The following is a 15,026-nucleotide window of genomic DNA, read 5'->3' on the forward strand; positions in this document are numbered from 1 at the left end:
GACATCCTGACTTCTGAGTCTGATGGCCACTGACAGAGAAGCGGGGGGCCAGCAGTGGCCCAGCCTCTACCCTCACACTCACAGTGCACGTTCACTGCACTCTGGCAGAGTGCAGGCCTGGGCTCTTGCGGCCAGCCGGCCGGCCACCCATCCTGTGTGTGGCCTGCCCCATCTGGGCTCTCCAGGCAGGGGAGGGACACTGGGAAGGGACACTGCCCCACCTCCACCTCTTCACCCTGCCCACGTTCCTGCTGTGGTCCACACCACTGCCCCCTCCTACTCTCTCTTCCCCTCTAAGGTGGCCAGAGTCCCCTTTCCAAGCACAGCTTTGGCTTCCCAGAGCCCCCAGGGAATGAGGGCATCGTCCATCCATCTGTCCCCAGCGCCCCTCCCCGCTCCCACCGGCACGGCCCCCACACGGCTGTCCACGCTCCGGCCTGCAGTGTCCTGAACTTGCCTGGGCGGCCCGTCCTTTAGCCTCTGCACACACCGTCCCCTCCGCCAGGACAACTCCTGCTTGCCTTTAAGACGGAGCGGGCACTCTCCTGGGAAGCCCTCGCTGCCTGCTGGCCCAGGGCCCTCCCGGTGCTGGCCCAGACCCCCTGCACCCACCCGAGGATGGCTGCTCTTCGAGGGACAGGCTCGGCAGGGGCCACTTCTGCATGTCAGGGCCTAGCATGGAGCAGAGAGCCAGAGTGGCTGAGGGAGTGGGCGGAGAATGGCTGCCAGGCCCTCTTGCTCTGACGGACAAAGCCCGAGACTGCGTGGCCCAGTCGTGTGCTCACGTGGCAGCCATGGGTCAGCAAGGAGGCCCGGCAGCTGGTCCCCAAGGTGGCTCTAAGCCCATCTCAAGCAAATAAAAGTCTGAAATCTGTCCCCAATCCCTCTGAGCCAGCCCACGTGTCCCAAGCCAGGTTCTGTTCCCTCCAAGCAGGGACGACCCATCCCAGCCTCCAGCCAGGCAAGGCTGGATGCGGCAGGCAGAGGAGGGGGAGAGTCAGCCCTCCCCCGCGGCCAGCCCCCTCCAGGAAGGAGGCAGGAGGCAGACGCCTGCAGCTGCTCCTTGCCCTCCGGAGGAGAAGGGAGGAGCCGCAGAGCTTTCTGTGGGGCAGCTCTGCAAGCGTGTGGCATGCTCCTGGGGAACCACAGCCACCTCAGTGTCCGTGGCACCGAGACCCACCATGCCAGCCCTGCTCATGCTCTTCACTCGCTCCTGCCCTCATGCTCCCGCTGGGCCGGCCAGGCAGGCAGAGGCCCTGGCCCCCCTCAGTGGGGGTGCAGACGAGAGAGGAGGCGGTTCCGACCACCTGGGCACAGACCCCACTGCCCCACCTCTCCCCCCACCAGTCCACTTGCTCCGAGAAGACCCGGTGGGAGAGGCCCTCCCAAGGGCGGCAGGGGCTGGCCTCAGGGGGACAGGATGGAAGGGGCCGTAGGTCGCGGGCTGTCCCCTCACACTGACTTACTTGGTGCCGGCTGGCTCCAGCCAGGAGCTCGCTGGCTGCCTCTGTGTGCGAGGACGCAGCCTCAAGGCTGGCTTCAATACTCTCTGCAAATCAAGACAACAGAAGCAATTACAGAGTGGAGACCCTGAGCACACCCTGAGGACAAGCCCAGGGAGCCCAGGCCCAGGGGCTGTGGGGGGTGGCATCTGTCCCCCAGTGGTCACGGGGCCTCCTGAGAAGCAGAGGCTGCAGGGATGGGTACAGGTGGCCTGCCTGGCATGGGCACTGGCTGGCCAGAGCCACCAAGACAGAGGGCCAGGCAGCACCCTTCGTGGCAGGGGCCGCTCACTCAGAGAAGGACAGAGGCTGGGCTCTGCGCCACCTCTGCACCCCTGGGTGGCTCGGCCCCCACCCTGGCCACGGCCTCTGAGAGGCTGAGCTTGGCCTCCGTGCATCTCACAGAGCTCCTGTGAGGACAGCCGGGACCGGGTCTGTGCACACCTTTCTCTAGACACAGGGCGCTGGGCGTTAGCACCTGTTGGCCTGCAGCATCAGGCACGGACCAGCCGGTTCTAACTACGGCGGGGGGCTGAGTGGGGTCCAGGGAGTTCAGGCGGGGGCCTGGAGAGGGCGTCAACAAGCCCCCGAGATGTCATACCAGTAGCACACCTGAGCCGCCCTGATGAGGCCCAGGGCAGCCCCAGGAAACCAGAGGATCCCACTCAGCATCAGGTAAAATGCGCCACGCCCCTTCAAGGCGCACTGTGAGCGTAGGGCCAGGCCAGGGGCATGGGGGCAGTGGGGCATTGAGACTGCACACGCGGCCACAGTAGGAACTAGGTTTGAATTCAGGTGAGGGCTCTGAGCAACTCTCCATGCTGTTCCCTCTTCTACCCACGGGAAGGTGCCCAGCGCACCCAGACACAGGGCTGGGAGCCAGCACAGGACCTGCACTCAGTGGAGACCAGCGCTGTGGCTGCTGGCAGATACGTCAGACGCAAACACACATTAAGTACATTAATGCCTCAAGGAGGAGAGACAGGCCTCCAAATTCACGCATTTTGGTGAGACTTTGGAGGCAGAAATAGTTTAATTCAAATCATACACCTCCCATGGGGCACTGAGCACCTGGGCACCACCCAAGTGGAGCGCGGCACAGGGGCTGGAGGCTCGGGGCAGAGAAGGTCCCCCTACATGCAGGCACGGCCCACACAGCGCCTCCTTGGCCCAGTGGGTGTGCTCCAAGGGGCAGTCCACCTGGGGCCCCTCCAGCCCCAGCCTGGGTGCGGTGGGGAGGGCCAGGGCACCCCCACTTCTCTCACATGGGCAGCGTTGGCCCCCTAGAAGAACAGAACTCTCCATAGTCCTGCCCCATAGAGGGGCACTGCCCTCTGCAGCCAGCCCGGAAGAGAGCGTAGGGAAGGCAGAACCAGAAGTTTGGTTACTCCGTCCATGGCCACCACTGTGGCAGGACCAGCCCTGCAGGCAGGAGGCGTCCACCCAGGGCCCTGCCTCTGCCCCTGCCCCTGCCCACTCACGTGCCAACGAGCCACCGTGCACCCCCAGACCCGGCAGCAGAAGCCTGGTCTCGCTCCCGTCACGGGAAGAGGTGGAAGCAGAGAGCGAGAAGAGCTGCCACTGGGAACAGAAGGCAGCAGTGTCTGGGCCAGCGCTGGGGGCCACACTCCCAGTTGGGTCTTTGTACTGCAACCACACACAGCCTGGGCTGCACCGGGACCTGCCCTCAGACTTGGACAAAGCCCGATCCTGGTATGCACCAAGCCTGGGCCCTGGGGACACTCTGAGCCTGACTCTGCCAGTAACACACCACCCAGCGGCGTGAGTGAGGCCACAGCCGAGGCCCCCACGGACCAGAGAATAATGTCTTGGAGGCCCAGGGCTCAGGGCACAGGCTGCAGGCCCAGGGCTGCACCATGGGCGCTCCTAGCCTGCACAGCACTTCCCAGGTCAGACTCAGCTCTACCCTGGGAGCTCCATCGCACAAGAGACCCCAGCTCCCACTGGCTCCTCCTCCCGCAGCCCCCACCAGTGACCTGCAGCACCCACTGCTCACGGCCAGCCAGCCTTCGCCTCGTCTCGAAGATCCCAGGCCGGCCGGGGGCAGCTCTGCAGGGCCACAGGCCCCCAGCTAACTTTAGTCTCGGCACAGGAGGCACTCAGAGAGAGCTGCCCTAAACGGCCTCTACTCCGGGGGTCTACGGGGCACCTAGACTCTGGGCCAGGCCTCCAGGGGCCAAAGAGAACCCCCTTCAGCACCACTCCCCCCAACATGTGTAGGAAGCAGGTGGATGTACCCCAAGGCACAGCCACCATGGGGCCTCAGGGGAGATGGCCCCGGCAGAAGCCCCTGCACTCTGTCCACTGGCTGTCCCCACCCTCAGCAGCCATGCTATGCCCCTGCAGCCCTTACTCTGCTCAAGCCACAGGCCAGTGCTGACCCAGAGGGAGGAGCTGGCGGGCCTGGGCCTCCAGGGGTGGTCTCTACCCCTGGCAAATCAGGCTTTGCAGCCACTTTCCTGCCCCTTATCTCAGTTCCACCAGGGGAAGTCCTGCCCCCATTCCACTCTCACTCAGTCATTCAACAAACGTCAGTGACTGTCAGCACTGTGCCAGGCCACTCCCAGGAGGAACGCACAGCACTAAGGGACCAGTCAGCCAGCTGCCCTGTCAGAGGAGAGCCCAGGGCCATGGGGCCAGGGTGGGCAGGGACATCTGGGCTGTCTGGGCCTCACCACAGGGGGTTTGCTGAGCCAGCACAGGCAATAGCTAGGACAAACACAGACACCAAGTTCCTGCCACACTCCCAGGCTGGGGACTCGTGGGACGGGTCTGAGCACCAAGGGCCATACCAGTGCCACCACCGCCAGCCCCTTCTTGGCACCCACAGTGTGCACACTCTGCCCTGCAGTACCCACAACCTGGCGTGGCTCTGGCTGTAGGAGAGCGGGCTGGCCTCCGCCAAGCCTCAGAGGTGGCCCCGCCCCAGCCATCGCCCCCTCTGGCGAGGCCAGCCCAGACGGCGCATCCAGGGCCCACACATCTGCCCATCGGCGCGGTGCGGGCTCGCCCTGTGCTGCCCCGCCCACTGGAAGTCCTGCTGCAGCCATCTGTGTGGGTGTTTGTGGCCCCTGCTTGTGCCCAGGAAGTTGAGTCTTGCGGTCCACTTGGTGGCCCTCAGAGGGAGCTGGTCCTGCTCCCAGCTTTGTCCTCAAAGTTCTTCAAGCAGCTCCCAAAGAAGGAAGGGTCCCGCGGGGCTCGGCTTCGAGGAGGGGTGGAGACGATGCGCAGAGAGCGGAGATGTGCAGCGGTGTCTCGAGGAGGAGGAGCAGCTGGAGCAGGCGCAGAAGGAGGTGGAGGCAGGAGGGAGCCGGCATGGCCCCTGGGGCAGGTGTCTGCGTGGCAGGAAGGCCCAGCCAACACCTCATGCCGCCCTCACCAACCACAGAAACTTCCGGCAAAGAGGGGCCCTGGGGTGGGCCCATGGGCTCAGGGAGGGGTCAGCGTGCCCTGGGAGGCTGAGAGCCACCAGACACCGCCCTGGCCTGGGGGCTGAGTGACCCCAGGAGAAAGGCCCACATGATGAGAGCGCAGGAGGGGTCAGAGAGTGGGCGAGGCCACCCTGTCCCACACCCAGGACAGAGGCGCCAGGCAGCAGGGAGAGGAGCTGAACTGGGCCGCTGACGGCAGAATGGCCCTGGCCTCCAGGCCGTGGGAGGCTAGGAGCGTTCGGGCGAGTCCCCTCGACTTTAGCTCCGTGATGAACGAGGGTCCCTGATGTCTCTGGAGGCCCTTGGCTACACTACGTCATCTGGGGGCAACCTCAGAAGGACCCCGAGCTCAGGCCTGGGATGAACCTGAGCCCTGTTCCTTCACTCCCAAGGTGGACAGGCCCCTTCCCGGCCCTGAGCCTCAGTTTCCCCATCTAGAAGCAGATGGGCCAAGTGGGAGATGACCGTTTCCACGGTCCCTAGCGCTCCCTGAGGGTCTTGCTCTTGGTGGTCTCACACTGGCAGCCCTGGGCATGGGCTGTGGGAGGGGCCCACTTACTTGGCAGGGGCTCAGTGGCCTGGCTCTCGCCTGGGGGGGCCGGGGCTGAGAAGGTCTCGGCCACCATGCGCTCGACGGGCGTGAGGATGAGGCCAGGGGCTGGGCTGCCCTCAGCCGGGGCCCGCGGGCACTCTGCCAGTTTCTTGCGCACCACTCCGCGCAGGTCCCGCCACTTGTGCTTGAGATCGCCTAGGTCCCTCCGGCAGTAGCCCAGTGCGTTCACGGCCTGCAGGATCTTGTTCCACACGCGGTGCTTCCGGGCAGGCGTGCCCCGCAGCGCCCCAAACAGCAGCGGGTAGTGGCGCGTCACCCTCTGTACCAGCACCTCTGTCTCCTGGGGGCTGAAGTTCGGCTTGCGTGTCTTGGTGCGGGAGTGGGGGCCCGGTCGCAAGGGCACACAGCCTGGCCCGGGCAGCAGGGCCGCCATGGCCAGCTTGGGGCTGGAGCTCTGCCGGCATGTGGCCTTGCTGCTGCTGGACCCTGGAAAGGCACCAGAGGCTGAGGGGGCGAGCAGGGCCAATGGCTGGCTGGGGAGCAAGGGGACAGGGCCATGGAGAACAGAGCACCACCAGGCTTGTGGCCCAGAACCCTCAATGCCCCTGTAGAGGGGTACAGCAGTCCGTCATCCGTCAGTGCAGGAACACCCATGTCAACACGCAGTGGGCTGCGGGGGCCATGGCTATTCTGGTCCCCAGGTGCCCCACCCTCTTCAGACCCTGACCATGGCTGCTACAGGTCAGCCTTCATCTGTGCCTCTCCCCTCCCCACCTGGGAGGTGGTCCCCCCGATCAGCCCATCACTGAGACTGAGTCACATCTGGGTGACATCTGGAGTGGATAAACCATCCTGCACACCCTACCCTCAGCCAGCCAGAGGCGGAAATGGCTGCAGCCGCCATGCTGAGGCCACCAGGGGTGCACGGGAGCAGGTGGGGTCCTGCGGAGAGGGCGCTGTGAGGAGGACAGCCCGGCCGAGAGCTGTCCAGGCCGCGGAGCAGGGCACGGCGGGAAGCCCGGGCTCTGAGGAAGAGCAAGCGCAAGCCTGCCGGGCAGCAGCCCAGGGGGTGGCATGGCTCACCCTGTCAGGGGCTCCATCCCCGAGCGCAGCAGCTGCACAGCATCGGGAGGAGGACACACGGGAACTCAGTACCTCCATGTTCCTGTTCCCAGCCTGAGAGAGAGTCTCAGGCACAGGAGGGGCCCAAGTGAGGCAACGGTTGGGCCAGGGACAGGGTGGAGGGTGGGCAGGTGAGCCCCCAGGGCCAGGCTGGGGGCTGATCGTCTGCCAAGTGGCTCTGGGCACTGGGTGCCGGTTTCACTCTTCCGGCAGAGGAATAAGAGTTCCCACCCCTCCTGCTCAGGGCACCAGGCTCTCAGGTAGCCACAGGAAAAACCACATGGCTACCTGATGTGGACAGGCCAGACCGGTGGGGCTGAGGCCTTCGTGTGGAGGAAACACGGAAATAGCAGGGACATTGGCCCCCTCCCAGCAATGCCCTGCCCCCACCACACACTCGTCCTGAGACGTGGACGGGGACCATCAGCAGCAGAACCAGGACTCCAAGCTCGCTCACATCGTGGGCCCCACATCTCCAGCACTCTCCACTAAGGTATTCACTGCAGCCACAACCCCTGCCCCAGCCAGGACAGCCTGTCCTCACCCTGGGGAGTCCTTGGGTGGGGAAGAAGACCCAGGGTGGGGGGCATGGAGGCCAGGACTCTAAATAAGCAGAATGGATGGGCCACCCTCTTACACGAGCCTCCCCTGCCCGGGCCTTAGTCAGGGGTTGGGGGAGACCTGGGGAGGTAGGGAGAGAGGGCAGCAGAGGTTCAGACTCCACTACCTGCCCTGAGCCTCAGTCATCGGGAGGCAGCTCTGCCCACACCTGGGGGAACGGGCAGGTGGCTGATTACCTACCGACAGCATCTCCTTGCTCTGACACCACAGTGGCCAAGTCCTTGATGATCTGGTTCACATCCAACAAGTCACTCTGTGGAAACAAGATGACAGCCATGAGGCGCCTGGGGGCTGCAGGTGCAGAGGTCAAGCGCATGGCCATCAGAGAGCGCTAAGGGAGAGCCAAGAACCAGGAATGAGCCCAGAGTCACCTTACAAGTCAGAGTCCAGGCTGGGATCTGAATACTCTCTCCTGACTCCAAGGTCACACCTCAAGCTCTCCGAGCATCCCAGGGCCGAGAGTTCCTCACTAGGCACAGGACCCAGGGCCAGCTCCTGGAGGGCTGCAGTCTAGTGCAGGGCAGTGCCCAACACTGTGCTGCAGGCCTGGCCGGGGGACGAAGAGGCTGTCCCGAGCAGAGCACTCTGTCTACACTGCCTACAGGCCCACGAGTCCTATAGACACTTCACTCTCATACTCACTCGGGGACTCCCTGACAGAAGGGTCCTGCCTTTCCCTTTCTGGATAACGGCACCCAGCATGGGCCAGCACACAGGCGCTGCTCAGTAAATCCTGAAGGAGTGGGACGGATGGATGGATGGATGAGTAGATGGATGGATAGGTGGATGAATGTATGGTTGGAGAAATGAATGGGTTGGTGGATGAATGGATGGTGGGTGAATGGAAAGATGGATGGATGAGTGGGTGGGTGGGTGGCTGGATGGATGGACAGATGGCTAGACGGATGGATAGATGGATGGATGGATGGATGGGTGGATGGATGGATGGTAGACAGGTAGATAAATGGATGAGTGAATAGCTAAATGGACAGGTGGGTAGATGGGTCGATGAATGGATGGTTGGATGGATGAATAGGTAGGTGGATGGACGGATGGACAGATAGCTGGATGGGTGGATGGGTGAGTGGGTGAGTGGATAGATAGTGGATGGATGGATGGTGGATGGGTGGATAAACAGATGGGTAGGTGGATGAATGGGCGGGTAGGTAGACAAATGGATGGATAGGTGGATGAATGGATGGTTGGATCATTGGTTGGATGGATGGATGGATGGATGGATGGGTGGATGGGTAAATGGGTGGATGATAGCCCCACTGCTGTCTAAAGACTGAGTGGCTTTATGAAGCTGGTGAACAGGGTAAGGAGCAAAAACTTAGACCAGGAGAACTTTGGGATATCTCCTCCCCTGGCATGGCATGCTGGCCTCTTGCATCCTTCATGCTGCTCAACTCCATCCTAACTCCATTTGCCCAGCAAAGTAGCAATGATGCTCACGAGGGACACGGTCACACCTCACACAGACCACACGCCTGGAGCTGTGCTGGGGGTACACACACACCACCACCTTTATACCTGGCAGCACCCGTGAGGGGAGGTCACAGCACCCATCTGATAGTGGAAGTTGGGGGGGCTTGAGAGGGTCCATGACCTCAGGGGCCTCTCAGAAAGGGGAGAGCTGGGACTGGCACCTGTGCCCACTGACACAAAGCCTACTCCTTTTCTGACTGCCGCCCTGCAGGGGACAGCTCCTCCACTGCCCAGCCACGTGACCCTCAGCAAAGCCGTTCACCTTGGAGCCAGGTTTCCTCACTAATCACCTGGGTAAAAGCAACCCTTCCCTCCTTGGAGCCTGGCACGTGGCCAGGGTTGAGCCAGGCCAGGGAAGGCTCCTGCACGCCTGTGAGACCAGGAATGGGTATAGGGGGACGCTGCCCAAGCCCACCCACTCTGCAGCTCATTTCGGAGCCTAGATTGATTTCTGCAAGGGTCATTTGACCCCACTGCAAAGTATTACAGGGAAATTAATTTTCTTTTTAGGAGTGTTCTGGGAAATGAAGCAATTAGCATGATCTTAAACTGACACGTGCTATCAATTGCAATTCAATGAGCGGGCTTGAACATGGGGCAGGGAGGGCGGCCACGCTAGGGAACAGGGCCCACGGCCGGGAAGGGGGCGGCCAGTTTGGGGCCTGCAGGTCTTCACTCTGAGGGGTGGCAGCAGATGGGTGGGTTCTGGGAGGTCCCAGGCCTGGGCCCATTTCTGGGATCCATCAAATCCCACTACAGCTTCCCTGGGTGAGGCCGCTGGCTGGGAAGGCCAAACTTAGGTTCCACGCTAAGGTTGAGAAGTCAAGGTCACAAGACGAAGGATGCAGGCTGAGCTAGGCCTTGGACAGACCGGCCCCACCTCCACAGACTTACAGGTCCCGGCCCCAACCCCATCATAGGCTGGCTACTGACTGATCACACACCAGGCTTGACCTTGGCCCCTGAGTGTGCCTGGGCCTGCCGTCAACAGAGGTCTCTCTCACATGAGCCTGGCCTTGGGTGTCCTTGGACTCAGGGACTTGTGGGGGCCTTTCTAGGGAACTCAGTCTCCCCACATTGTATGAACACACCTGCTAGTGTCCCACTTCAGAGGGCAGATGAGGAAACTGAGTCACCAAGGGGTTAGGGGACTCTCCCAAGGACACATGGCTGGTAATGGTTGGAGCCAGCATTACTCCCAAGTTTGGGCTGACCTGATCCAGGTCACTACCACCTGGACCCCACCACGCTGGGTCACTGCTGGTAGCAGGGCACCCCTGGCAGTTATAACACGTGGTCAGCACCCAGGGGCTCCGGGCTTTGCTCGCGGGAAGGTCAGGTGGTGCAGCTGCCTGCACGTGCAGGGTTAACGTGTGCAGGCTGTATCCCTTCACGTGAGCGTGGCAGCTGAGGGCCTCAGCTGGTCAGAGCTGCCTGTGGCCCTGCCCAGCCTACAGGGACACAGCCTTGGCAATGGAGAGGAGAGGGAGGGGTGTCTCTGAGCAGGGACATGAGCCCGGTGCCCCTGGGGGCCCAGGACCCTCAGGCTGCCTGCTAGGGTCGGGGTGGAAGCCAGAGTGGCTGTAAATCACTGTGGCCTGGCCTTGGTGTGAACACAGCTACTGCACTGGGTGCTTCCTGTCTGGAGCAGCATCAACCCCAATAACCTGGGACAGCCCATGAGGGAATGGGGGGTCCGCAGTCCAGCAGGGGAGGCCCCATTTGGAGATGCAGTGGCCAAAGTGACTGCCCAACTCGCTGTAAAATCACTGGCGCCATGGCCGCTGACCAGGGCGTGGCCCCTTCCGAGCAGGAGGTTTCTGTAGCAAGCAGCCCTCCGAACAGTCAGTGCTGTTTGGATGAGGCCGAGGATGGCTGCCAGGAGCAGGCACCGGCTGGCCCTCTCAGGCTGGGGTGCCCTGCCCAGGCCTCTGCTGTCCCCTCAACCACACCAGCAACACCTGCCGGGACCACGCACAGGACCATGTCCAGAGTGGGACAGACAGAGCCAGGTGGGCTGCTGCCAGGGGCTCCCGTCCATTCCTGGCTAGCCGAGCAGAGATGCCTGGGAGTGGCAATAATGCGGTCCACTGGTGTGAGCTGAGACACAAGGTCTTTGCTCGTGCTCCAATGCCCAGGGCACTCTGGGGGCGGTGGAGCCACAGGGGAGGTGGGGCCTTACTTGGGGTGACCCACACTGGACAGTGCCACCAACGGCACCAGCATCTCAGTGTCCAGAACTCACCATCAGTGTTGTGCATTCACTGCCCTCTTGGAAATCAACAGGACCTTCCACATGGACGCCCCTTTTTCATTTGCACTCTCCCTCTTCAAAAAGCCTGAGGCCCAGACTGCTGACCTGCGCCCACCCCTCAGCAGACGGTTCAGCAGAACTTGCAGGAGCAAGGCCAGCCCCACGTCCTCAGCAGACAGCCCCCACTCAGATCCGTGGCCCCTCTGACAAATTTCATTCATCTTGAACAGAAGCTCAGGCTGGGCTCCAGGAACAGCAACGCTAAGAAGCCCCACCTGTGCACTCCAGGAAACACCTTCTGCAGAGGGCCCTCCCCCATGACTCAGACACGATTCAAGGACCCCTTCTGTTCACCCAGGACACGGCCAGGCACAGACCCCCGGGTTCTCAATCTGTGCCTTGTACACGAGGGGCTCAACAGCTTGTCCCCTGACCCGTGGGACAAAAGGCCTGACAACCAACTGTGAGCCCAGCTTCCCTCCCACAAGGCCCGGCCTTGGGTCCCTCAGAGAGCCAGCTGCCCTGGGGCTCGGACACACCCTGGTCCAGCCACCCCTTCACCCCCCTACACCCAGCTCCTTCCAGCTGTGCTCACTCCTGCCAGCAGGAGAGAACCCCTCTTCCTAAGTCTAGAGATGCTCGCCTACCTTACAGCCACAGCTTCTCCTTATGGTGAGAGCCCCCCACCGCCCCCGCAGCATTACTTCCGAACAAAGACTCTCCCTGCTCAAACACATCAGCAAACACGTTGGGGGATGAGTGTGAGGGTGCCCCAGGGCCACGCACTTCAGCTGGTCTGAGGCCGCGGGAGCGAAGGCAGGGTGCTGGGGACACTGTACGGGGACCAGGATGACCAGTAGGCACACTGGAGCCTGACCTTGGCCTTGGGCCACCCTGAAGGGGTCAGCAAGATGTGCCCTCCACCCAGAGCAGACAAGACTGCCAGAAGGGGGTGGCAAGCTTGGACCCGCAGACTCCTCCTGGATCCCCAGCAGCAGCCTCCTACATGATCTCAGGCTGGCTCTGAGGGGCTGCTCAGGGCACGGGGACCCCAGAACCCCAGCTCCTGGCCAGATCAGCCTATGGGCTCAGTCTCCCTCCTGCCAGAAGGATCTGGGGCTGGAGCCTGCGCCCTGCTGACTGTCCTAGTCGTGGAGAGCAGGAAGGCCCTGGATGCAGGGCAGTGCGGTCCCCGCCCTCTGCGCATGGCAGAGTGGGGAGGTTGTGCCTCCTCCTCCAAGAGCACTCTCGGGCACCGGGGCTTCCCATGGAGAACGGACAGGGGCTGTATCTCACTCACCCCAGCACCCAATGCTTGTCTGCAGAACGGACGGGTGATGGGGAGCTGGCCATGCCCCCGTACCTGCAGCAGAACAGGGCAGGTGCAGGCGGCTGGGCTCTGGAGCCGGGCCTGTCACTGACAGGGGGCAGACCTGATGACGGGCCAGGAGAAGGAGGGGTCCATGAAAGGGGGCGCAGATGGGCAGCCTCAGCAGCAGGGAGCAGCACATACAGAGAGGGAGTGTCTGGGCGCAGGCAGCTGGCACGGATGGTGTCCCCTCAGTCACTGTGCTGGGTGCCTGGGCACCGGGCAGGGCTCTGCAGGGCTCAGCTCCTGACGGAGGATGCCAGGGCAGGTGGAGCCACCAGGAGGCGGAACAGGAACCCAGTTCCAAGCGGAAGTTCAGTCCCCAGTCCTGGGGTTCGAGCTCAAGGCCCGGCTGGTCGCAGCTTGAGGAAGGGGGCCTGCCCTGGGGGCCCAGAAGCCCCTGCACAGCTGCCCCAGGATGGAGCCCCCGGGGGCGTGGAACAGCCCAGTTGTGACGCACGAGGGTGGCAGACACCGAATCGTGTGCCAGCCGCGGGCACCAGGGAACCAGGGAGCAGGAGAGCAAGGGAGAGACTAAAAAAACACCTTAAATTAGTAAATGTTTAAATCATGCAATTATTTTCCTGATTGCTTCTAAAACTAGAACTCATTAAAAGCTCTCACGGAATCTTCTTTCTCTTCTTTTACTGGCACTGCAGAATAACAACCTTGCATGGGACATAATAAAACCTTAGTGTGCGTGTGTGACCGTGTGTGTGTGTGTGTGTGCGCATGTGTGTTCCCTTCATTTTCAAGAATGAAAAGAAAGAAAATACCACTGCATTTTCTCTATCACACAATCTCTTCTTATAATTAGGATCTTGGCAACCATCCACCTACGAAGACAACTGTTCCAGTTAATGGAACAGCCAAACTTTATTTGATTTATTCACGTATTTATAGTCAGATATCAGCCAGACCAACCACCCCCTGCATTCCAGCTGCGCCAAATACAGGGTGGGAGCTGGGCCCTGGAGGCTCTGCCCAGCCTGGAGGCCTTTCCTGGCCCCCTCCTCATCCCCAGCCTCCTCCGTCCTAGGCCTGCCAGGTAGCCATGGCAACAGAGCAGCTGGTGGGCTCTGAGTGCTACACCTGGGTCAGGTGACACAGCCACTCTGGAGCGGAGCAGGGATCGCCAGCCCCACAGGTGAGATCAGGTGAGACAGACCCAGCAGGGGAGGCTGGCGCAGACACAGCAGTGCTGGCAGTGGGAGACCTGGCTGTGGGCAGACGTGTGATGCTGGTTCCAGCTCAATCGGTTGGACCAGTGCCTGGCAAGCCTGCCCATGCTGGCAATGGCTAGGGGCACGTGCCTATGTCCTTCGACCTCCCCTGCCCTAGAGAGACTGGGCACTGCCTGGCCCTCCAGACAGGAAGGGTCAACCTCAACCAGGGTTAGGTAACACGGGGGCAGTGGAGCTGGGCCTCACGGGCTCCTTTCACTCCTGGCTCCTGGGCTCTGCCACCACCTCATGGGGCAGCCTCGGTGACCTCCCATCTGGGAAAGAGGTTGACCCAGAGGCAGGCATCAGAACATCACGGGTAGGACAGCCCTGCTCTGGAGTCAGGCAGCCTGGGCTCCAGTCCCAGCTCTGCCACACAGGCTGCGTGGCCTGGGCCAAGCGATGTGACTTCTCTAAGCCTCTGCTTCATCTCTGATAAAACTGTAACACAGGCGTGCTCGCTCTCCAGGGCTGCTGTGTGGGCTGATGAGAAGACGCATGTGAACAAAGGCAGCAGTGCCCTTTCATTAAGACACAGATCTCCATGGAGTCCCAATGCATACGACTTATTCATCCATTCACCTGCCACGCATCCAGGCCCTATCCATTGACACCCCCACCCTCCATCCATCCATCCCCCACCACACACCCCGCATCCCTCATCTATCCATCCATCCACCATCCATTTGTTCGTTCAAGAAATAGTCACTGAGTGCCCAGAGTGTCCTGCATCCTTAGGGATGACTAAAACAGACAAAAATCCCTGCCTCCACAGGGCTTACATTCTTGTGGAGGGAGATAAATAATAAGATAATTAAACAGTATGTTAGACAAAGCAGAGGGGGTACTTTAGAGGAATAACATTTGAGTCAAAACCTGAAGGTAGAAGGCAGCCAGGTGCTCCAGCACCTGGGGAACGAGGTTCCAGGCTCAGGACGGCAAGTGCAAAAGGGGCAGGAGCAGCCAGCGCATCTGCAGAGCCGTGAGGGCTGGGGCGCAGGGGGGCTGCGGAGCACGTATCCCTCACCGTCATGGGGCGTGCAGCTGCCCCTCTGGCACATGGCCACACCATACACCTCCCCTCCCTCACGCTCCTCCTACAAAGTGACCTAGCATGTGTCCCTCAAGAGGTGGGGACAGAGGTCCCTCCCTTGGGCCGAGGCAGGCCTTCGTATCTGCCTTAGCCAACAGCATGCGGCAGAGCTTTGGCTGCATGACTTCCAAGGCTGGACCACATAAAATTAAAAACCCGGATTCTCCAAGAAGCCGGGAAGAGCCCAGCCCACGGAGACCAGAGAGCCTTCCTTCCCCAGGAAGACGCAAACCCTTCCCGAAGGGTCTTGGCCATGATGGCGTCAGCACCAGGCTCGGTGCAACCTCAGCACCCGTCACCACAGCACCTGCCCTGGGGGCTAACCCTCAGTTAGGGGGGGCTTCAGGGC

At 61.7% G+C, this 15,026-nt stretch overlaps 1 protein-coding gene across 38 annotated transcripts in view; it reads right to left on the reverse strand.

The window, feature by feature from the left end:
• TSNARE1 (t-SNARE domain containing 1) overlaps positions 1-15,026 on the reverse strand; it is a 171,215-nt gene that overhangs the window by 58,329 nt on the left and 97,860 nt on the right. For 21 of the 38 annotated variants that reach the window (NM_001433520.1, XM_070221263.1, XM_070221262.1 and 18 more), the window contains 2 exons: positions 7,431-7,503; positions 1,467-1,549 (listed from right to left, as the gene is read on the reverse strand). In NM_001433520.1, the coding sequence (NP_001420449.1) occupies positions 1,467-1,549; positions 7,431-7,503 (156 nt within the window). Of the gene's footprint in view, positions 1-129; positions 673-1,466; positions 1,550-5,513; positions 5,994-7,430; positions 7,504-15,026 lie in introns of those variants that run through there. The other 17 variants (XM_070221232.1, XM_070221231.1, XM_070221229.1 and 14 more) reach the window with 4 other exon arrangements.

Source organism: Equus caballus, chromosome 9 (assembly GCF_041296265.1).
Source record: "Equus caballus isolate H_3958 breed thoroughbred chromosome 9, TB-T2T, whole genome shotgun sequence".
NCBI classification, from domain to species: domain Eukaryota; kingdom Metazoa; phylum Chordata; class Mammalia; order Perissodactyla; family Equidae; genus Equus; species Equus caballus.